This window comes from Erinaceus europaeus, chromosome 7 (assembly GCF_950295315.1).
Source record: "Erinaceus europaeus chromosome 7, mEriEur2.1, whole genome shotgun sequence".
Taxonomy (NCBI): Eukaryota; Metazoa; Chordata; class Mammalia; order Eulipotyphla; family Erinaceidae; genus Erinaceus; species Erinaceus europaeus.
Genome location: NC_080168.1, coordinates 67,250,369 through 67,273,669, shown reverse-complemented (window position 1 = coordinate 67,273,669; position 23,301 = coordinate 67,250,369). Strand labels below are relative to the sequence as shown.

Sequence of the window (23,301 nt, the reverse complement as noted above, 5' to 3'; positions counted from 1 at the left end):
GAGCCTTAGCTGGTCCTCTGTCACTCATTGACCTTGGTCCTGAGTGGCTTCCCCTCTAGTGTTGTGTGTGTGTAGCCCCCGGGAAGCAGATTCCTCTGTGCGTGTGCTTCAGCCTGCCTGCACCTTCTGTGACTGTGGTGATGCCTTCAGTCCTGCCCTCAGGCTGTGGGGGTCTCTGCCCTGTTTTCCAGGGGTGTGTATGTGTGTTGGGGGGGGAACCTGTTTGTCTGAAGGCTAGGGAGGAACTGGAAGGCCATGTGTCTCTCTCACCTGAGCTTTCTTTCTTTCTATTTATTTCTTTATCTATATTGTTGCCGCTAAATGTCCTTTGCTCAGGTGCATCTCTGTTTCTGAGGTTCCCTGGCCACACGCAGGATGCAGAGGGTGGGGGTCTCACTGCTGCCCGGGGGAGAGGCACATTCACCCAGGGAGCCCTGTGTGCAGCTCTGAGAGCTCTAGACACAGGTGGGGACCAGAGATCATAGGCCTCGCTCCCAGTGCAGTGTCTGACAATGGAGACATGGGGGGGTGGTGGTGGTAGCCACAGCAGAGCTCTGCTCACCTGTGTGGACATCTCACATGGCAGGTGCCACCTACTCCTGTGCCCCCGAGCCCCTTCATTTACCCACCTTCTCTGCTTCCCTCAACAGAAACCTGCTGGACAGAGATACCTTCTCCAAGTCGGACCCGAGTGAGTGCCTGCACTGGTGCCTGGGCCCAACCTGCTATCTCCAGGCCTGGCCCACCTGACCTTCTAGACATCGCACTCTTGCTTCGTGCTGACCTACTGGCTTTAGGCCCAGGCTGGGGCCCGGACCCCTGCATGCCCATCCTAGGGAGTGAGGCCAGAGGCCGGGTGTCTGGGGGAGGGGCTGCCCACCCCAGGGAGTGAGGCCAGAGGCTGGGCACCTGGGGGGGTGCCAGTGAGGGCCTTGTGCAGGCACTTAGGTGCTGGGCACCTGGTGGGAGGAATGGGCTTGAGCACCTCTCCCCTCCCCCGACACACACACATTCCATGTGCTGGAGCCCCACGTCCTCTGAAGGACCTGGGCAGTGGGCCTGTGGTGGAGGTTTCCGACAGGCATTAGGACTGGCAGGACAGTGGGGGAAGCAAAACAGCCAGCGGTTTCTGGGGTGCAGGGAGAGGCGGCTTCCTCTCTTCTCTGGCCTCCACCCCCATCCAGGGTCCCTCGGGCCCCCTGGCCAGGCTGAGGGTTTCTTCCCTGTTAGCAGTTATGAGGCCAGAAGGTAGGGCCCTTGACAGGCATGTGACTTTGTCTTGGGTCACACCCTGGTGGATGGACTTCAGGGGGCACTGGTTTCCCAAGTCTGTTTTATTATTATTATTATTGTTGTTGTTGTTATTTTGCCTATCAGAAGCCATTTTTTTTCCCCTTTTTTTTTTTGCCTCCAGGGTTATTGCTGGGGCTCAGTGCCTGCACTATGAATCCACTGCTCCTGGAAGATATTTTCTTCCATTTTGTTGCCCTTGTTTATTGTTGTTATTATTATTGTTGTCATTGCTGTTGGATAGAATAGAGAGAAATGGAGAGAGGAGGGGAATACAGAGGGGGAGAGAAAGAGAGACACCTACAAACCTGCTTCACTGCTTGTGAAGTGACCCCCTGCAGGTGGGGAGCCAGGGGCTCGAACCGGAATCCTTATGCTGGTCCTTGCACTTTGTGCCATGTGCACTTAACCTGCTGCGCTGCTGTCCAGCCCCCTCCCTTTTTTTTTTAATTTGATAGGACAAAGCAAAATCAGGAGGGAAAGAGGGAGGGAGGGAGGGAGAGAGAGAGAGAGAGAGAAAGAGAGAGAGAGAGAGAGAGAGAGAGAATAAGGGAGAGAGACACCTGCTGTCCTGCTTCACCACTCATGAAGTTTCCCCCACTGCGGGTGTGGAGCAGGGGTTTGAACCTGGGTCCTTGAGCATGATAAACTGTGCACTTTACCAGCTGCACACACACGGCCCCCCCCCAGCCCTCTTTCCCATCTCTACCTCTGTGCATAGAGTTGGATCTTGATATCTTCCTTGTAAGAGTTAGGTCAGGAATGAACTGTGACAAGGTTTTGGAGAGCAGGAAAATAAATTGCATGTGTTTATGCCTGCTGTTTGTAAATATAATCTTTTATTTTTTATAGTTTGTGTCTTATACGTACAAGGAGTTGGAAATAAAGAATGGAGAGAGGTAAGAATTATATTTTTCTTAAATCACTGTGCTAGAAAATAGAATATGAGCTACAATTTGATCAAGGTGATATTTTGCCTTCTTCATCTATTTTAAGTCTTCATCAACCCCAAGATTGAATTTCTTTTTTCATTTTATGACAGTAGTCTTTGTGCCATGTTTATAAAAATCCTGCGTATTTGGCTGCTGTCCTGTGGCATATTCTAGCCCTGGAACTGTGTTTCCCTTAGTGGGAACTAGCACCAGCAGGCTGCAGACAAGTGCATGGTTTAACCTCAAGGTGTGACCCTCCGCCCACTCCTGCGCTAGAGTCAGCCCTGTGCTTTCTGACCTACTGCTGCAGTGTTCAGTGAGGTGCTTGGCCCCTGCTCTTCCCGCCTAGTGGCACTACTCAAAGACAACAGAGAATCCACTCCTCACACTCACAAACTTGCTTAGTGACGGGGAGGCACAGTTCTCACTCTGGTTACGTCCTCGGATGGGGCCATGCTCAGACCAAGGCCAGCGCAGGAGGGGACTTGAGGGCATCTCTCTCAGGAGACCCGCTGCTCAGGAGCCCTGTGAGCCCAGATATGTGGTGCTGGAACAGTCCCACTCTGGGTCCCACTGGGGGTCCTGCTGCATGAGCCTTGGGTGCTGTGCCTGCAGCCCTTTTACAGACTCTGTCTCCCCAGGGCAGCGGAAGGGCCCCCTCCTCCTAGGGGTCCCCGTCCAGATTCACCCCACTGATGCTGGTGGGCACAGAGCCCAGAGATGTCATATGAGTCTGTACACCCAAATCTCCCTGTCTCTGTAAGCCCGTCTGTCCTCACCTTCCTGTCCCTGTGAGCCCATCTGTCCTCACCTCTCTGTCCCTGTGGGCCCCTCCCTCCTCACCTCCTCATCCAGGTCAGCCTTTGCTATCCTCACTTCTGCCCCCCACCCTTGTAAGTACCCATCCAGCTGGCACCCCAGATCTGCAGCTCTCCCATGTCCCCCCTCACATTGACTCTCCTGTCACCTTCCTCCTATGATCCACCTGCAGGGCAAGGAGTTGAACGTCACACCCTTCTCACTTGACCAACCTCCTTGTCATCCTGGACCTTCTCTCTGCCAGTCACCTGTCTGACTGACCTTTGTGTCTCTGCCTGGAGGCCCTGCTGTCCCAGGAGTCCTCCCTTTCAGAGGGACAGTCCAGTGGAGAGTTGATGGGGCCGGCTGGCTTGCTGGGGTCAGGTGGCAGCTTGGCACCCAGCTGAGGGCTGCGGGCAAAAAAACAACCCAAAAGTAAAGTTCAGTTGGGAATTTAGAAACCACGGCTGACTCTGTCACAGTGGCCTCGAGTTTTCAATTATTAATTATAATGATTGTGAATTATCAAAAGCTCTTGAGAAAATTGATCTCGGAGCACTAAGATGGTACTTCAGTGCATGATGATCTCAGAGTGGGAAGCAGGCTTCAGGGCCCTGCCCCTGCATCTCTGAAGGCCTCTCCACACAGAGCTAGGCAGGGGTGTGAGGTGGGGGGGAGGCTACAGGGGAGTAAAGTGGAGGGAGCTGGGGAGAGCTAGGCAGAGCTAGGTGGGGGAACTGGGGAGATAGAGCTAGGCAGAGCAAGGTGGGGGGGGGGGACTGGGGAGAGCTGGGTGGGGTGGGAGGAAGAAAGGCAGGGGTGGGGGGTGGGGGAGGTTAGCAAGGCAGGGGTGAGAGTAAGGCGGCTCCCAGAAGGCACATAGGAGCTATGCTGTTCGTCATTCTCTGTTTGAGACATTAGACTCTCAGAACATGGCTGCTGTCTGTGCGTTCATGGAGGTGTAAGGGGTAGGGCTGGGCTGGGCCTGAGCAGGGACTGACAGGGTGGTGGGGTGTGTGTGTGAGCACCCACTCTCCTCCCATGTGGGCTGACCTGTGTGTGGATGCAGACAGACACATGTCCAGAGGACAGTGAGGAGCTGGGAGGTGGCCCACCCTACAGAGGACGCCCTTTACCATGTGCAGGACCAGGTTTGTGCCCAACCCCTGTGGGCACTTTGGGCAAAGGAAAAGGAGTGGGAGGAGCCAGGAGAGGGCTCCTCGGAACACACACCTTCACTCTCCTGGCAACAGTGGGAGCCCTGAGGGTGGAGTTGTGCTGTGGGGCCACTCCCCCTCTCCCTCCATGGCTGTCTCTCCCTTTCTGGTTGATAAAAGACCCACCTGCTGGAAGCAGAGGTTATGCAGGTGTGCAGGCCCAGTTCTCTGGTGAGGAAGTGTGTCAAGGAAACTCCTGGTGGCTCAGTGCAAATGCCAGCTCGTCTACTGACCTGTTCTGCAAATGCTAGCTCGTTCTACTGACCTGTTCTCAAGTTCCCCATGCTTTTGACTGCCCGATCCTTGTTGCCTTTGACTTCCACCTCTGTGCAGTGCTGGCTATGAGCCCATGCTGGACACCATGCTCTGCAGCCTCTGTTCAGCTCTCCATCTGTGCCCCCCATATCACTTTTAACACAGAAGTGCTGATTTGCAAGACCATGGATACCACCGGGGTACACTGCCTCATCTCCCCAAGACTGGTGTCAGCCAATCTTACCCCCCAATAGTCATGTCTGCCCACATAGGGAGCTGGGTTCCTATCCCCCTCACCACCCCCCCACACACACACACACTCACCTCTTGTCCTTGGATCTGTTGACATGGGTCACAGCTTTCTATCTTTCTGCCTTTCTTTGATAGGACAGAGATAACTCTAGAGGGGAAGAAGAGATAGAGAGGGAGAGACACTTGCAGCCCTGCTTTAGCACTCATGAGTCTCCCCCCACCCTGCAGAAGGGGAGTAGGGGCTTGAACCTGGGTCCTTGTGCATGGTAATGTGTGTGTTCAGCTGGGTGTGCCCTACCTGGCCCTGGATCACAGTGTTGTAATGTTTCTTCCTGTGTCTCCTGCTTCATTTCTTATGTTTTTAGACCCCCCACCCCCGCTATGTTTCTTTTGTTCTTAGAGGAAGTGGCATGGGTGACCCCGTTCTCTGATGCTGTGTGTGGTGTGTGCTCTGTCTCCTGGCAGGAGACTTACGGCTTGCCCGCTGCTCTCTTGCACACCGCTCTCTAGCACACAAGTGGAGGCTACTTTGGAATCTGAGTCTGAGCATCCACTGCACGCATGCTTGGGCCAGGGGGTACATTGTGAGGCCACAGGCCTCACCCTGGGCCCGAGCCCCGGCACCACATGGGAGCACAGCAGAGAGACAGAGAGACAGAGACAGAAAATCGTAGACTTCAAAGTTGTGAGCACACTGAGTGTAGGAAGAGCTGGGACTGAGCTGTGTGCCCACTCCAAGGACACCTCCAGTGCCAGCCAGCCAGAGCACGTTGCGAGACAGGACCCACAGGCCTCCTGGCTGCCCTGCGCCTGGCCTTAGGCTGCCTGGCTTCCACGTTTGTTACTGAGCTCCCAGATGACAGCCTGTGTGCTTGTGTGACTCTCTCAGCTGCTGTCGGCAGGGTGGTGGTCTGAGCCATCCTCTGTCCCTTGGCAGACTCCCGCTTGAGTCCTGGGCTCAGAGCAGGTTCTCAGAGGCGGCTGTAGCAGGGGCTTTCAGGAGGTTGAGGCAGTGCTGGAGCTGCACTTGCTTCAGAAGCCAGAGATGGCTCCCTGCCAGAGTGCATGCTTCACTGTGTGCTGGGCCTTGGGCTGGAACTCCCAGCACCACTGTGAGCACACACACAGGGGAAGCTTCACAGGCTGAGCCTCTCTCACCCTCTCTGTCTCTCCCTCCCTCTCTGTTGCTCTCTATTAATAGGATTGAAAGAAAAACTCTGTCAGGAGCAGTGGATTTGTACTGAAGTAGAAGGCTCCAGCTGGCAAAATAGATGTGAATGAAAGGTCAGAGGTCACTGTTTAGAGGTGTGTATGGTTGGCGGGTGGACAGTGAGTTTAGGGTGTGTGGCGTCATCATTGCCTGCTTCTCCCGTAGGCCAGAGAGGGACCGCAGGGCCTCAGGCCACCTCCAAGGCCCAGCTTATTATTGTATAGTTTTATGAGAAAGAGAGCAGAGAAACAACACAGCAAGACTCCACCAACCAAGGGCTCCTCTGATACCATCCATGGTGCTCCCACCTGTAGAGAGGGACTCGAGCCCAGGGCTTTGTGCATGGGCGGCATATGCTCTATCTGCTGACTCCCCCCTCCCTGGCCCTGCTACTGCCTTTTTTTAGATGGTGGTGGGGGGAGAGGCTCCACAGTGCTGAAGTTCGCTTCACTGCAGTGGATCTGGCTCCCGCCTGCTTCATGCACATGATGGCAGCACACTGACCAGGTGAGCTAGCTTGCCGGCCCTGTGGCCTAAGTTTTAGTGAATCCATTTAGTGCACGTCTGAGTGTGGAGCCCTCTCTAGCTATTTTACTTTACTTTATTTCATTTTATTTTATTTTATTTATTTTCCCTTTTGTTGCCCTTGTTTTTTTACTGTTGTACTTATTATTGTTGTTGTTATTGATGCTGTCATTGTTACATAGGACAGAGAGAAATGGAACAAGGAGGGGAAGACAGAGAAAAAGACAGACACCTGCAGACCTGCTTCACTGCCTGTGAAGTGACTCCCCTGCAGGTAGGGAGCCGGGGGCTCAAACTGGGATACTTACACCGATCCTTGAGCTTTGCGCCACGTGTGCTTAACCCACTGCGCTACCGCCTGACTCCCTATGTTTTTATTTTTCCTTTTTTCCTACAGGGTTATCACTGGGGCTCAGTGCCTACACCATGAATCCACTGCTCCTGGAGGCCTTTTTTTTTCACCTTTGTTGTCCTTGTTGTTGTTGGATAGGACAGAGAGAAATCAAGAGAGGGGGAGAGAGAAATAGACACTTTCAGACCTGCTTCACTGTTGTTTTTGACGTGCTATGTTGTTTTCACCGGGCTGGCTTCACGGGCGGGTAACAGACAACCAGGGACTCATGGTTGAGCTTAGGCAGTATCTCTTTATTCATGCAGGACACAGCACAATCTAAACCGAGCTAAGCTAAACTCAAGGTACCCTAAAACTCACAATGCTGTCTTTATATATACTTGCCAAGTAGGGTGGAAACAGGATGTGACATAGAGAGGGTGGAGAGAAAAGTGACTGGTGAAAATCAGAGTGTGACAAAGAGGGGGCGGAGCAGGCGAGAATCCTATCACTGAACCACCAATGCCCTGGAGGGAGGGTGGTGCTTGTTAACAGTGGTTATGTAAATAGAATAGTGTTAAGCAGGGGGGATTTAAACCAAATGAAACAGAAGGGGTCTCATGCATACCAACACTTCACTGCTTATGAAGTGACCCTTTTGCAGGTGGGGAGCCAGGGGCTCGAACCAGGATCCTTATGCTGGTTGTTATGCTTCATTCCATGTGCTCTAGTTATTTTTAAAGCTTCTATCTGGGCATGAATACATTACATTTTAAAGTTGCTTTTCTGCTCACTATTATTGGAGTCTTATTATTAAAGACTCTAATATCATGTCTTTTAAAAAATATTTATTCCCTTTTGTTGCCCTTGTTGTTTTTTATTGTTGTAGTTGTTGTTGTTATTGATGTCGTCATCATTACATAGGACAGAGAGAAATGGAGAGAGGAAAGGAAGACAGAGAAGGGGAGAGAAAGGTAGACACCTGCAGACCTGCTTCACTGCCTGTGAAGCAACTCCCCTGCAGGTTGGGAGCTGGGGGTTCAAACCGGGATCCTTCCCCCGGCCCTTGTGCTTTATACCACCTGCACGTAACCCGCTGCGCTACCACCCAACTCCCTGTCACATCTTTTTAAAAAAGATCTTGGGAGTCGGGCAGTAGTGCAGCAGGTTAAGTGTACGTGGCGCAAAAAGCAAGGACTGATGTAAGGATCCCAGTTCAAGCCCCCGGCTCCCCACCTGCAGGGGAGTCGCTTCACAGGCGGTGAAGCAGGTCTGCAGGTGTCTATCTTTCTCTCCCCCTCTCTGTCTTCCCCTCCTCTCTCCATTTCTCTCTGGCCTATCCAACATCAATAATAACAACAGTAGTAACTACAACAATAAAACAAGGGCAACAAAAGGGAATATCTCTCTCTCTCTCTCTCTCTCCATATATATATGTTTTATTATCTTTACTTACTGGATACAGACAGTCAGAAATTGAGAAGGAAGGGTGTGGTAGAGGGGAAGAGAGCCAAGGAGACACCTGCAGCCCTGCTTCGCCACTTGCAAAGCTTCCCCCCTGCACGACCCAGGGGCTTGAACCTGAGTCATTGTGCATTATAACATGTGTGCTCAATCAGGTACACCACCACCTGGCCCCTAATGCATGTCGTTCTCCAAAAAAAAAAAAAAAAAGCACCATGACCTTTTCCCAACAACCCAATAGAACGAATCCAATAGAATCCAATTGGGATTCGGGTGGTAGTGCAGTGGGTTAAGCGCACATGGCCCGAAGTGCAAGGACCAGCATAAGGATCCCTGTTCGAGTCCTGGCTCCCCACCTGCAGGGGAGTCGCTTCACAAGCAGTAAAGCAGGTTTGCAGGTGTCTATCTTTCTCTCCCCCTCTCTGTCTTCCCCTCCTCTCTCCATTTCTGTCTGTCCTATGTAATAACAACGACATCAATAACAAATACAATAACAATAAAAAACAAGGACAACAAAAGGTAAAGTAAATAAATAAATAAGAAGAATCCAGTTTTCTAATTTAAAGTCATCATTTCCAAAGTTGGTCCCTGTGCTTGAGTAAAGAGCTGCTCTGTAGAGAACCCGTCTCTGAGTCCCCATGCAGTCTTCCCAGAGCAGGTATGTCCCATCCCTCCTCACAGGCTCAAGGGCGAGCATCACAGCTGCTGGCAGGCTCCCATGTGTCAGCTTCAATATTGCTGAGAGAGGGAGAGAGAGGGGGTTTGAAATGTGAATGCCCAGCCCTTCCCTATTCCCCATGTGAAGCCGACACAGATGGCCCTCACATCCCCTCACAGCAGCTCACAGTCAGCCCGAGGAGGAGGGGGGTGCTGATTGCTGCATGCTGGCCCCAGGTGGGGCTGTTCACAGGTGGTCTGAGAGCCAGAGGTGGCCGTGTGACCTGCCAAGGATGGCGTGCGGCCAGGACGAGCCTCACCTGGTGAGGACTAGCCATTGGGCGCAATTCTCTGTGGGCTGCGGGGGCTTTGAGCCCTTGTGATGGTAGCACTCCCAGTCACTGACTTTCCTCTCAGCCACAGGCAGAAGCAGAAGGGAGACAGAGAGGGGAGAGACACCATAACACCACCCCACCACTCTGTGGTGCCTGGGCCTCCTCCAACCTAGGTCCCATACTTGGAACCAGCCACCTCCTTTGTCAAGCAACTGTTTCTTCCTCCCTCCCTCCCTCCCTCCCTCCCTCCCTCCATTACTCTTTCCTTTCTTCTCTTCGTTCTTTCTTTTTAATTAATTATTTATTTATTGCATAGAGACAAAGAGAAATTGAGAGGGAAGGAGGAAATAGAGAAGGAGAGAGAAGGGCCGGGTGGTGGTGCACTTGGTTGAGTGCACATGTTACAATGTGCAAGGACACAGGTTCGAGCCCCCAGTCCCCACCTGCAGGGGGGAAAGCTTTGCAAATGGTGAAGCAAGGCTGCAGGTGTCTCTCTCTCCTCTATCACCCCTCCACCTCTTAATTTCTGGCTGTCTCTACCCATTAATTAAGTAAAGATAATGAAATAAAATTTAAAAAACGAAAGAGGAAAAAGAGACCTGCAGACTTGCTTCCCCTCTGCAGGTAGGGCCTAGGGCTTGAACCCAGGTATTTGTACATGGTGACACATATGCTTAACCAGGGGTGCCACTGCTGGGCCCCTAAGCAGTTCTCCTTAAAGCTTTGTTTTCCTTGTTACCTATGAGGGAGAGTGAGCTTCTTGTGTGATAGAGAGCGGCAGAGAGAGAGAGGAGTCAGAGCTCCCTTCTGGCCTCATAGTCCTGGCCCACTGGCTATCACCACTGTTTGTAGCACAGTTTTATTAAGACCTGTGTTAGCTGAGGTCACATCAGAAGATAGTGTTTCCTCTCAATGGTCTTGGCTGTCTGTCAAGACAGGGATGCAAATGCTGTGGTTTCAAGGGCAGGATCCCTCCACAGAGCCCAGGCCCTGGGTTTGTAGAGGCTCTGATCTACTCTGTCCATGGAGAACACCCCCCCTCCATCCTCGGTCACCCACAGGAACTCAAGCTTCTATCTCTTGCCCCCCCCCCCCCAGATGCAGACACTTGTTTTTCCAGGTAAAAGTGCAATTGGTTGCTTAGAAACAGGCAGGAATTGGAGGTCCATTTTCACTGTCTGGATATCCTAAAACTGAAACAAATCAAGGCAAAACAAAAAGCAAGGGGCTGCTCTGGGGTGTGTGTATGGATTCAGCTGTAGTCACTGCTCAGTATAGAGAAGTCCAGGTAGGACCCTAGGATGTTTGAGGAGTGATAATACGGTTTAGAAAAAAAATTTTAAAAACTTCTAATTTTATAACTAAGGGAGAAGTTAAGTTACTTTGTGTGCTATGGAGAGAAGGGCTTTGTGCTGTGGCTTGTTCTGGGAATGTCAGAAGTGACTCTTCCAGGAACATGGGTGAGGTGGGACTGTTTGTGATTCCATGAGTGAAAGAGAGGAAGGGAGGAAGGGAGGCAGGTTGTGAGCTCTGAAGACAGGCTCCCAGGGGCATATCTGACAGCTCATTTGGGTGTTTTTCTTGGGTTTGGAAGGTGTTGTGTCAACAGGAACACAGACAGCAGTCAACCATCATGCAGACTTGACTTTCCACCTCTCTCTCTCTCTCTCTCTCTCTCTCTCTCTCTCTCTCTCCAGTTTGGAAGGACTGAAGTGATTGACAACACTTTAAATCCTGACTTTGTAAGGAAATTCATTCTGGACTACTTCTTTGAAGAAAGAGAGAATCTGCGTTTTGACCTGTAAGTGCTGGTGAGGCCATTGCAGCACTGGGTGAGAAGCTGTGAGAGCTCTTTCCTGTCCACCAGAAGCCGGCTGGGGCAGTGTGGCCTCTGCTCCTGGGTTGTGACCCTGTCCCCCATGTCCTCTGCTCAGAGCGGCCCTTGATACTCTTGGACTGAGGTCTCTGGTCAGGGTGTCCCTCCTCTCCCTTGGACCTGCTCCCAGCTCTCTGTCCACTGTGGTTGTCTTGACCCTCAGGGCCTGTAATTCAGAGGCCAGGGCTGCTGGTACCCCTTCTGCTGACCTCTTCATCCTCTGCCTCCTTTAGCTCATGGGCCTCTGAGTCCACAGAATGCAGCACCCTGCACTCACAGCACCTGCCTGCTTGCCGGAGATGCTCAGTACTGCATGCAGTTTGCCTGCCAGGGGTGGTCAGTACTGAACACTGTCTGCTTGCTGGGGTGCTCAGTGCTGCACACAGTCTGCCTGCCAGGGGAGCTTAGTACTGCACTCAGTCTGTCTACCAGGAGTGCTCAGTACTGCATACAGTCTGCCTGCCAGGGGTGCTCAGTACTGCATCCAGTCTGCCTGCCAGGGGTGCTCAGTACTGCACACAGTCTGCCTGCCAGGAGTGCTTAGTACTGCATAGAGTCTGCCTGCTAAGGGTGATCAGTACTGCACAGTCTGCCTTCTAGGGAGCTCAGTATTGCACACAGTCTGCCTGCTGGGGGGCTCAGTGCTGCACACAGTCTGCCTGCTGGGGGGCTCAGTGCTGCACACAGTCTGCTTGCCGAGGGCTCAGTGCTGTGTCAGCTCCCGTGCAGTGTCAGGGCTTGAACCCTGACCTTGTAAATGGAAAAGCCTGTCTGTACTGCTGAGCCACCCCTCAGCACGACATTACCTGGATCTCATACTTAACAGCAGCAGTTGGGTGTGAATGCTGACAGGTGGTGTGTTCATGGCGCCGCTTATCTCGAGATCATATCTGGAGGAGGACACCCGGGATTGGGGGGCTGTCAGGGTCCTGTTGTGCAGCACAGGGAGTTTCAGCTTGCTCAGGAGCTGAACTGACCACTGCAAATTCCTAGACCCATGTGGCCAAGCAGACTAGAGCCTTCTCCCTCCCTACACTGCTGGCCCCTCATTTGTGGTGTGTATGTGTGTGGGTGGTTGTGGGTGGGGGTATGGGTGTGTATATGTGTATGTGAGTGAGTGTGTGTGTATGTATATGGGGGGGTGGGTGTGTATGTAAGGCAAGGGCCTTTCTCTTCAGTTGTGCTCTGGAAATAATGGGAGTTTTATATTTTAATCTTGTAGGTACGATGTTGATTCAAAGAGTCCCAACTTGTCCAAACATGTAAGTCCAGCTTCTGTATTCTTCCTGGATCTACCATGAGCTGTGGTGTGTGACCTGTCAGCTCTGTCAAGACTGAGGCAGGCCCCAAAACTGCTGTGTGGTGGCTCTAGAACAGGGGCCACAGGGAACATCTGAGTGTGGAGGGGCAGGTGGGGCCTGTGAGGGCAGGAGCCAGCAGAGAGTGAAGCTGGTGACCCAGTACCATCTCCCTTGTCTGGAGAGTCCTGGTGTGCTCCCACTCTGGGTGCTGGGAGGGTTTCTGAACCCAGACCTCAGAGCACCAAGCCTGACCCCCAGCCGCCCTCAGCTGGCGGACCCTCAGGAGAATGTCACCAGGCACCCACAGCTCACCCTCTGCTGACCCTTAGATCCTACTTGTGAGTGAGGGAGGCTGCCTGGCGTGGTGCTTCTCTTTCTCCTGGCAGGCCCTGTCGCTCCAAGCTGTTGCAGGGGCAGCACCTCCCCCTTTCATGGCCGAGTAGTACTCCACTGTATGGCGCCCAGGCTCTGCTCTACTTCTCCATCCTCCCTCTCTGCTGTGCCCCCCCCCCTTAATCTGCTAGGCTCTCCCACCTCCCTTTCTGCTGTGCTCCCCCTCCTCCCTCTGCCATGCTCCATCCCTCTCTGTTGCACTCCCCCTCCTCTCTTCTATGCTTCCCCTCCTCACTTTGTCTGCCATGCTCCCCTCCTCACTATGTTGTGCCCCTCCCCCTCTGCCATGTTCCCTGTTCCTCTCTGCCATGCTTCCCGTTCTGCTTTTCTCCCCCTCTGCCGTGCTCCCCCTCCCTCTCTGCCATGCTCTTCTGTCCTCCCTCTCTGCTGGACTCTTGATCCTCTCTGCCATGCTCCTCATGCTCCCCTCTCTCTGCCATGCTCCCCTGCTCTGTTTAGTGCTCCCCCTCCCTCTCTGCTGTGCATCTAGGAATTCCTGCATGGCTTGTGCCTGGGTTCCTGCCCTGTGACTGTCTCCCTCAGGTCTGAAGGGTGCTAGCACAGGGGCACATGAGTTGGTGAGAGTAAGGGAGGCTTTTCAGAGGGTGGTTTTGAGACATCTGTGCCGCCAGCACTGCATTAGGACCTAACCACTGCTAATGGGTAGGAGGTGTTGGTGCAGGGGTGGCTCACCCCACCCAGGTGTGGCTTGGGGCAGGGCACCCACAAGTGCAGGGCCCGCCCCTGGGTGCAGTCTGTAGGGTGTGGTGCCCTGCTGCTGGGCTAGAGACACAGAGGCTTGTGGGAAAGGCCACCTGCCCGAAGGGTGTGTAGCCTTTAGGATGTGTGTCCTGTGCCAGGGGCTGTGATGTGAGCTCTCATCTCATCCCCCCTGGGCTTGACTTACTGCTCCAGTATCCCTGGGGGGGACATGCAGGGCAGCTGGGTGCCGTGAGGCGTCTGCTGTAGATACAAGCCCGTCCCTATGCTGAGACCCCTACCCCTACCCCCCAGGCACCAGAGCATGGTCTAGTGATCTGGGGGGCAGGCACTAAGTTTCAGACCACAAGACACTGTCTTTCCTCAAGCAGGTCTCTAAGACCACACACCTGGCTTTCACAGTAGGAGTATGGTGTCTCCAGATTACATTTGAAAGTTCACTGGAGTGTGTGAAGACTCAGAGGAACAGGCCTCTCATTTACCTTTGATTTTCAAAATCGATTCCATTCTGCTTACAGTATTCTAAGGTTCTGGGAGTCTAGATTCATGCATGTGCTCTCATGAGTGTGTGTGTATCTGTCTATGTGTTTGTATGTTCATGTGTGTGTCTTTCTCTGTATGTCTACCATAGTAAGTAAAAAATAAAGGACTTTGCAGGAGTGCGGTTTGGCGCAGTTTTAAGACAAAGGCTTATTATGTGGTGGTCCAGCAGTACGGAATGATAAATTTTAGGTACAAGATAAGCAATTATTGGCAAGATAAAGGTTATTCATAATGGCCACAGAGTAGAATCTATAAGCTAAGTTTACCAAACTCAGCTACATATGTTCAGTTCCTGCAGAGAGAGACAGCATGCAGGTTCTGGGAAGCCAAGCCGGCATCCACGTGAGCAGGACAAGGAGCCAGGAAGAAGAAGGGGCAGACTTTCCACCCAGCCTGTGCTTAAATTCAGTCCTGACGTCAGCCTGACATCAGCCATATGCTAATTACACTCAGTTCATCAGCTAATTACATTTTTCAGCCCCAGCAGCATGCTAATTATGCCACAACAGTCTGCCTGTGTGTGTTTCTCTGTGTGTCTGTGTTTTTTTTATTTTTAAAATTATTTTATTATCTTTACTTATTTATTGGATAGAGACAGCCAGAAATCAAGAGGGAAGGGGGGATAGAAGGAAGAGAGACAGAGAGACACCTGCAGCCCTGCTTCACCACTTGTGAAGCTTTCCCCCTGCAGATGAGGACCGGGGACTCGAACCTGGGTCCTTACACATTGTAACCTGTGCACTCAACCAGGTGTGCTACCACCTGGCCCCTGTGTATGTGTTCTTATGTCTGTGTGTGCCCAAGACTCACAGGCCCCCTCAGCGTAGTCTCCATACCCTCACACCAGACACCCTCCCACCCAGGACCTCCACATACTCCCCACTCCCCAGCAGCCACTGTCTTCCCATATCTTAGGTGAGGCTGGGGCAGCTTCTTCTGCCAAGGGCCACTGTCTAGTCCTCACACCATTCCCTGGCCACGCAGACACCATCTTGAGAAGTAGCCCTGATATCCATAGCTGTGGAGACAGCCCCCCCAACAGAAAGCCTCTTCCAGCCTGCCGTAGCCTGGGCAGGACAAGGCCAGGGGATTTCACAGATGGCTCCAGGGCTAGTCGCTCCCCACACATCCTAGTCTAGCGGGCAGACACCTTTCTTCCCTTGGCACTTCACCTCTAGGATTTCAGGTGCAGCTCATGGGACAGGACCCACAGGCCTCTCCACCCCCACTCTCTTTCCCTCCATAGTCCCAGGAACGACTACTGTACTGAGGGGTTTGCATCCTGGGCAGGGGTCAGCTACACAGAGTTATAGGGATGGAATCTTGAGTTGGGTTTAGTTGGGCAGAGTTTCGAGGGGGAACATCTTGAGTCGGGGTCAACTGGCACAGGTGGGGAGGGACAGTGTCCTGGGTGGGGGTCAGCTGGGCAGAGTTGCAGGGCAGGGTGGGGGACATACACACGACATCCCTAGCAGGCTGTGACACATCTTCTGGAACCCTCCCCACAGCCAGCAATGAGGCAGCTCACGGCACAAACAAAACCCCATTTCTATCCCTGTCTTTCTGACTATAGACCCTCAGACCTAAAAATACCCACTAGAGGAGCTAATTATAGCAGGAGTGTCGATGCCAACGTGAACCACTGAGGTAGGGCTGGCAGCACAGCCTAGTGTGTGTGTGTGTGTGTGTGTGCGCGCGCACGCGCACACTCTCTAGCTTGAACCACTGAGGGAGGGCTGGCAGTGGAGCCCAGGGGGTAGGGGATGCCAGCATGAACCACTGAAGGAGGGCTGGCAGTGGAGCCTGGCTGGCAGGCAGGTGTGTGTGGGGGGTGAGCTTTGCCACATGCAAGCCTGGACCTCACCACCCTGGGGAAGCTTCACTGCTGTGCTGTGTCTCTCTGCCTCTGTCTCTTTTTATCTGAAAGCATTGATTTGGAACCATGTAGCCCATGCAATGACCAAAAAACCACAACAAAAACAAGAATAAAATCACCACCCCCCACAAAGTGAAGGTTGAGCTGAGTGATGTGGAGCCTCTTGTGAGGAGGTGGTGGGCCATGGGTGTCCAGGCTGCTGGGCACACTCCAAGCGACCCTGGAATCAGGCGCACTATGCCCCACCCCACCACCATCTGCTCAGGGTGGACCCCCTCTGCCAGGTGTGGGTGTCTGTAGGTGGAGGGTCGTGAGCTCAGAAGTTGTGCATTTCAGCCATGTGACCCTTTTGGCAGTCTGCCCCCACCTCAGCTGTCAGGAATGTCCCGCAGGTAGCATCACGTTTTAATATGCGCAAGAGCATCACGTCTTTCCCCACAGAACTCTGTGTCTTGGCCGCCCTGGCTGCTGCACTGTGAGGACTGGGTGGAGGGGCTCTGACACTGTGTCTGTTTCAGGACTTCCTGGGCCAGGTGTTCTGCACACTGGGGGAGATCGTGGGCTCGCAGGGCAGCCGCCTGGAGAAGCCCATCGTGTGAGTACCCCCATGTGTTGGCAGGAATGGCAGGGGCCCCAAGTCTGTCCGTGCAGCATACGCTTGTCAAGCTGCGTGGCATGGCCGTGAGGGCTCATTCTCTACCGGTACTCTGGGAAGGGGAGCTGAGCAGGGTGGTTGTGCTCCCAGGCACCCTGTACCCCATCCATCTTGGTGGTGGATAGCCGTGTTGCGCCTGGCCTTTAGGTAGGGTCTCCACACAAGGGCTGGTACTGAGAGGGGCCACCTGGCACCGTGTCACCTGGTCGCTTCCAGCTCATCCTTGTGGGTGTCTCATTCCTCCTCTTGCCCCAGCACCCTCCTCTTCCCCTGTCCCTGAGCTTGGGACTTGGATGCTCCCAGGTCTTTGTGACGGAGCCCATCAGTCCCTCCTGCTGCAGCAGGGCCACTCAGGCAGCCTAGTGTGTGGGCCTGGGCCTCTCTGGGTGGATGTGGTGGGGTCTTAGGGCCCCAAAGGGGGTAGCCAGAACTAGAGTGGCCAGAACCTCCCAGACCCCTTGTGCTTCCCTCCTCCTGACTGAGTGCTTGCTCACTAATTGCTTGAAACTTGAGGTTTATGTTCCGATTCCCTCCCCATTGGTATTTCAAGTTATCCAGGCTCCACTCACAATGGCCTTGCTTCAGTTACTATCTGCTGGAGCGGAGAAGGGTTTCTCCAGCTCCCGAATGGCGCTGTGATGAGCCCAGCAGAGGGCCCTTCTGAGGGACAGTGGTGTCAGCCCAGGGGGCGTGAGCAGTCTAGACTGGCACTGGCTGGCGCCAGGGGAAGGTGGCTTCACATGCCCTGTGACACAGTCAGCTTTCAGCTTCAGCTCTCATGTTCTTTTCCTGCCTGCACCATTCCCATCACTTTCAAAGACAGATTCTCCCCTGGCCACGAAAGCCATGAACAGTTCTCAGGCTTTGTGGGGACTTGGGTGGGTGCTTTGGAATCCATAGATGGGAGTGTGAAACGTGCTTTGTGAGAGCAGTTTGGGATCCTGACAGCATCACTCAGTCTAGTCTGTCTGGTGTCATCTGCCCTGAGCTGACTTTTCCCCATCAAGCCTGCCGTTATACACCACCGTGTGAATCCTTCCGTCCCACTGTGGGTTCCTGCTGGCTGTCTGCCTGATGCCCTGGGCCCCTTCCTCTTCAGGGGCCTCACAGGTGGGAGGCAGGCTCCCCCATGTTGCGGCAGTGCCACACCAGGAAGGCTGCCATCTGGCTCTGAAAGTCATCGCCTGGTCCACTCCTCCCATGTCCACTCCCCTGGGTCCACTCTTCCATGTCCACCCCTCCAAGTCCACGCTCAAAGCTGGGTCGGGGGTGGGGAGGAGGAGGGAGGGAGGGCCACTGTCCTATAGGGGAAAATTCCCAGCCTGCAGTGCAGCTGTCCTGCCCACACTGTGCACATTCTGCGTGAGGGTGGACTCAGCTCTGGGAACCAGCATTCCAGTAGCCCCTGAGTGAGGTGGACTCAGCTCTGGGAGCCCACCACTCCAGCAGCCCCTGAGTAAGGGTGGGTCGACTCAGCTCTGGGAACCCAGCACTGTAGCAGCCTCTGAGTATGGGTGGACTCAGCTCTGGGAGCCCAGCACTCCATCAGCCCCTGTTTCTCACCTAAAACTTGAGTAACTAACTTTTTTTTTCCCCTCCAGGGTTATTGCTGGGGCTTGGTGCCTGAACTGTCAATCCGCTGCTCCTGGGGGCCATTTTTCCCCATCTTCCCCACATTTTATTTGAGAGAACAGAGGGAAACAGAGGGGTAGCGTAAGAGAAGATAACATGTAAACAGTATGTACTCAGGCCGTTGCACCCCACCCAGCATGAGTGAGTCTCAGTGGAGATCAGTGATAGCTGCACGCACTGTTGTGGCCTTCCCAGATGGAAGGCACGCGGAACCTGCCAGTATTGATCTCTGGGCTACATCTGCTTTGTGCAGAGATCTGGGAGCCAAATGCTCTAGAGACTCAAGGCATTTCCGGCAAAACTCCACCCTGTCCTGAAACCCAGATCAATGGGAAGCAGAAAGCTAGTTCAGTTCCCCGATTGATGGATCAGCTGTGGACTGAGAAAGAGCGGCCAACAAGTAGCAGTTGGTGTGGGTGTGGTTGAGTCCACTGTGTGTTTCCCCTTTGTCTGAGCAGCTAAGCTCCTGTGCACCTATATGGAAAAGAGAGATTGGGGGGGAGGGGTCACGAGCTGATTCACAGCTTTTCCCTAAAGACACTGGCATAGCCAGTGGTAGCAATAGTCCTAATGATCACTTACTAATCAGCTTACTAAACTCCAGTGTCCTCATGACAGACATATCACACAAAGTACCACTTTTTGTTTTTTTAACAACAGTTTTAAAAATAAAGTTATGGGGCTGGGCAGTGGTGCACCCTGTTAAGTGTACACTGTACTAAGCGCAAGGATCCTGGTTCAAGCCCCTGCTCCCCACCTGCAGAAGGAAGCTTCATGAGCAGTGAAACAGGTCTGCAGGTGTCTCTCTGTATTCCCCTCCCCTCTCAATTTCTCTATCTTATCAAATAAAATAGAAAAACAAAAGGGGAGGAGGGGCCAGGAGTGATGGTGTCATCATGAAAGTGCCAAGCCCCAGAGACAACCCTGGTGATTAAAAAAACAAAAACCACTGACTGGCTGGCTGCTAAGGAGCAGGGGCGAGGTTGCTATGCACCATGAGGACCTGCAGGGCAGGAGGGGTCTCCCTGCCAGAGCAGGGGCCGTGTCCTCTCCTGTGTCCTCCGTGGGTTCCAGCATCCTCCACAGAGTGGGCTTTAGCTCTGTGTGGCCAGAGCTTTCTGCTCCATGCAGATGGGTCCTCAGTGCAGGCTCTGGACAGAGGTCAGTGCTCAGTGAGGCCGCAGTTGCACACGGGCCTCTGTCCACCCACCTCCGCCCAGTGATCAGGACCACTAGGGCAGAGACGCCTCAGAGAAAGGCTGGTGCCCATGGCATGGGCACTAGGAGGCAGCCCCCCCAGGGGGCAGTTGTTCTGGGTCTGCTTGACTGTGGGACCTGCAATTCTGGTCTGTTGAAGAAGTAGCACTGAGCTGAGCGACCCCACCCTCTCAGTCCATGCAGTGTGAACCTTACCATAGCTGGGCCTGTCTCCTGTCAGGTAGACACAGTCAAGGTCAAAATCTCGGGACTCCTGAAAATTCATTTACTCTGCAGAACTGTTCTGGTCCAGAGCAGCAAGCATGGGCGTCTGTTCCACAAACAGAGCCATTCCTTCCCCCACGAGGATAATCGCTTCATCCAAGGCCTAATCACACATATAAACACACCAGGCATCCATCTGACCCTGAAAGGTGCAACCCAGGCCCCACCAGAACGTGGAGGAGGCCATTTTCATTGCCATACACTCTTGTCATCAGAGGCCAGTGGGAACACTCAGGACTTGCTGAAAGAGGGTGCTTCACTTTTGTGTACAGAAGGAGGCACGGGGAGAAGAGAGGGAGATGGTGAGGAGGTGGGTGAGCGTAAGGGTGTTCATCACAGGCTGAAGAAGCCAGCTCAGAGGAGACACTGGCTGTGTGGACTCTGAGGACAGCAGTGGGAGGCTGGATGCCAGTTTTTGTGGGTGACTGGAAGCAGCTTATGGCCGTGGAGAGCTGGTCCCATGCACATGTCACCGTGCTGCCACGTCTGGCCTGTTCCAGCTCACCAGGAAGGCTGCAAGTGGTGGTCAGCCTTCCGGCAGCACTTGTGTAGTAGACATTGGCCTCACTGCAGCGAGGGACCAGGAGGTGCCAGACAGGCAGAGTGACACACTGCCCTCTCTGCCAGTGCAGCCCTTGTTCACATTGGGCTGAAACAGTAGAAACCCTGACATGAGAAGTGGCAGCTGGAATCTGCCCTACTTTGAGGGTGTCTTCTGAATAAGTAATTCCAGTTTTATTAATGGAAATGCCTAGCTTTAATCAAATGAATTTCTAGGACATTTCCTTCTGTGCAGGCAGTGCCAAGATGCATTTCGGGGTGAATCATTCAGAAAACCCACATAGCCCTGCACAGGATACTCACTACTCCTGCTGTACCTCCTCTGTGTTCTGCTCCCTGGCGGTGGACTGTGTCCACTCCTCTGTGTGGTCTGTGCTCCTGGCAATGGGCTGTGTCCACTCTGTGGTCTTCTCCCTGGCTGTGGGCTGTGTCCACTTTCCTCTGTGTGGTTTCCTGGTTGTGGACTGGGCTGTGGGCTGGTGTCCACTATCTTCCATGATCTGCTCTCTTGATGGGGGCTAGTGTCCATTCTCTCTGTGTGCTGTGCTTCTGGCAGTGGGCTGGTGTCCTGTGTGGTCTCCTGGCTGTGGACTGGGCTGTGGGTTGGCATCCATTCTTCTCTGTGGGCTGGTGTCCACTCTCCTCTGTGTGGTCTCCTGGCTGTGGACTGGGCTGTGGGCTGGTGTCCACTCTCTTCTGTGACCTGCCCTCTTGACGGGGGCTGGCATCCACTCTCCTCTGTGTTTTGTGCTCCTGGCAGTGGTCTGGCTTCCATTCTCAGTGTGGTCTCCTGGCTATGGACTGGGCTGTGGGCTGGTGTCCACTTTCTTCTGTGATCTGCCCTCTTGACGGGGGCTGGTGTCCATTCTCCTCTGTGTTCTGCATTCCTGGCAGTGGGTTGGGCTATAGGCAGGTGTCCACTCTCCTCTGTGGGCTGGGCTGTACCCACCTCCACCTCTGCTAGGCCCCCCAGGGCTGGGCTGTGCCCACCTCCACCTCTTCAAGGAGCAAGGCCCTCACATGCTCTGGGTTCGCAGGAGGCCGCACCCCCTACCAAGCCTGCCCACAGGGAACAGTCAAAGGGCTTGAAAGGAAGCTTTGAGCAGGTTGAGCAGAGGGGCCCTAGTGGCAGCCTGGGTACCAATTTGCCTTTTAGAACAGCAGCACAGCCCGGGCTCCCCGTCCCATGCGTGCAAGGTCCTCGGGCCATGTGCGGTGCCTGTGCCTTCCTTCTGCCCTGTCTCCTGGGGCAGCTGCACATGGCCTCCGCTGCCCTGGCTGCAGAGCCAGTCAGAGCATGGCCACCTGGGACTCTGAGCAGTGCCAGAATGGAGACCTCCAGGCCCTAGGCTGTGCAGGGCAGGCTACCGTGTGGCCCCACCTCCCCTCAGACTGAGGCCTTGGCAGGAGCAGGGCTGGGGCCTGGGCTTTGCTCCCTCCAGCCTGGACTACATTCCTGGCAGGAAGCACCCCCGTGTGGCCCCACCTCCCCTCAGACTGAGGCCTTGGCAGGAGCAGGGCTGGGGCCTGGGCTTTGCTCCCTCCAGCCTGGACTACATTCCTGGCAGGAAGCACCCCCAGGGGTCCATGCTTGTAGCCAAAGCAAATACATCGCGGGGGGGGGGGGGGGGGGCAAGCCAGGGTGTGGGAGGGGGCTGGAGAGCCACATTCTCCTGCGCCCCCCTCCAGCTTCCCCCTCCCCAAGACCTGGTCTCCTGCCCCCCACTCTGCATCCAGCCTTGCTCAGGCAGCACCCTCTCTGGGCCCCAGGGCTTCATGCCTGAAATCAGCCTGAGAGAAAAGATGGAAGGTGTGGGGTTGTAATCACATGGCACAGTTAAACGCAGGCCTGAGGCACAGACTGCAGCTCCTATGATGAGCCACGAGATGGGGAGGGGGCACATGGAATTCACCTGGGGGCAGGGGGTGTAGCTTGAGGTGAAGAAGGGAAGTGGCAGCTCTTATCATAGTGCCACGGATGTGAACCCAGTGAGCAAACAGTCGATGGAAGGAGAAAAATGTTGGAAACCGAGGTGGAGTAGATTTGTGGCAGGAAGCTCAGAGCACCATGTTGTGTGCCACTGTCTGCGTGGACAGACAGACTCTGGACACTGACAGAAAACAGGCGTCTCCACAGTGCTGGTCCTAGCATCTGAAGCAGGCATGTTGGGCCCTTTGTGGGGGGTGTGGCGCTCACACTGGCTGCCCTGGCTGAGGAGGGGACACTGTCACACTGGCCTTCCTGGCTGAGGAGGAGACACTGTTACACTGGCTGCTCTGGCTGAGTAGGGGACACTCACACTGGCTGCCCTGGCTTAGTATGGGACACTCACACTGGCTGCCCTGGATGAGGAGGGGACACTCACACTGGCTGCCCTGGTTCAGGAGATGAGGCTCAGCACCTGTATGCCCTGAGGTCCATGCTGGTGTTAATGCAGCTCTGTGCTTCTATGGTTTCAGGGGCATCCCAGGGAAAAGGTGCGGCACCATCATCCTCACGGCAGAGGAGCTCAACTGCTGCAGGGTAAGCACACACCCCACTCTGAGACCTGCACCTGACATGTCTTGGAAGATGGGTTTCCAAAGCTGCACTCAAGGCACTGCCCTGGGTTTAAACAGAGGCACAGTGAGTGGGAGAAACACCACAGCTCTCTCTGTGTGTGGCAGGGCTGTGCTCAGCTCTGGGCTGCTCCCCTGGCAAAGCTGCTCAAGTGACTGACTACTGCTTGAGGCAGTTCAGTAAAAGACAAGTAACACTACATTCTATATAACTCTGTAACCCATAACTATTATTTTAGATTTTTCAGTGCTCTGCTCAGAGAGAAGATGTCCTATAAGCCAGAACAAATGATCACTTATTATGACTTTTTTTTCCCCCCCCAGAGCCCTGCTCTGCTCTGGCTGATGGTAGTGCTGGGGACTGAACCTGGGACCTCAGAGCTCCAGACAGCAGTCTTTCTACAAAGCCAGTATGCTGTCTCCAGGGCCCTATTGTT

At 53.9% G+C, this 23,301-nt stretch overlaps 1 protein-coding gene across 4 annotated transcripts in view; it reads left to right on the top strand.

The window, feature by feature from the left end:
- Positions 1 to 23,301, top strand: part of CPNE8 (copine 8) — a 73,305-nt gene that overhangs the window by 7,017 nt on the left and 42,987 nt on the right. For all 4 annotated transcript variants that reach the window (XR_009550723.1, XM_060194637.1, XM_007531756.3 and 1 more), the window contains exons 2-7: positions 651 to 691; positions 2,143 to 2,189; positions 10,964 to 11,067; positions 12,365 to 12,404; positions 16,494 to 16,570; positions 22,766 to 22,829. Coding sequence is in view for 3 of the 4 variants with exons in the window: in XM_060194637.1 (XP_060050620.1) it covers positions 651 to 691; positions 2,143 to 2,189; positions 10,964 to 11,067; positions 12,365 to 12,404; positions 16,494 to 16,570; positions 22,766 to 22,829 (373 nt within the window). In the remaining variant the exon portion in view is untranslated. The remainder of the gene's footprint in view (positions 1 to 650; positions 692 to 2,142; positions 2,190 to 10,963; positions 11,068 to 12,364; positions 12,405 to 16,493; positions 16,571 to 22,765; positions 22,830 to 23,301) is intronic.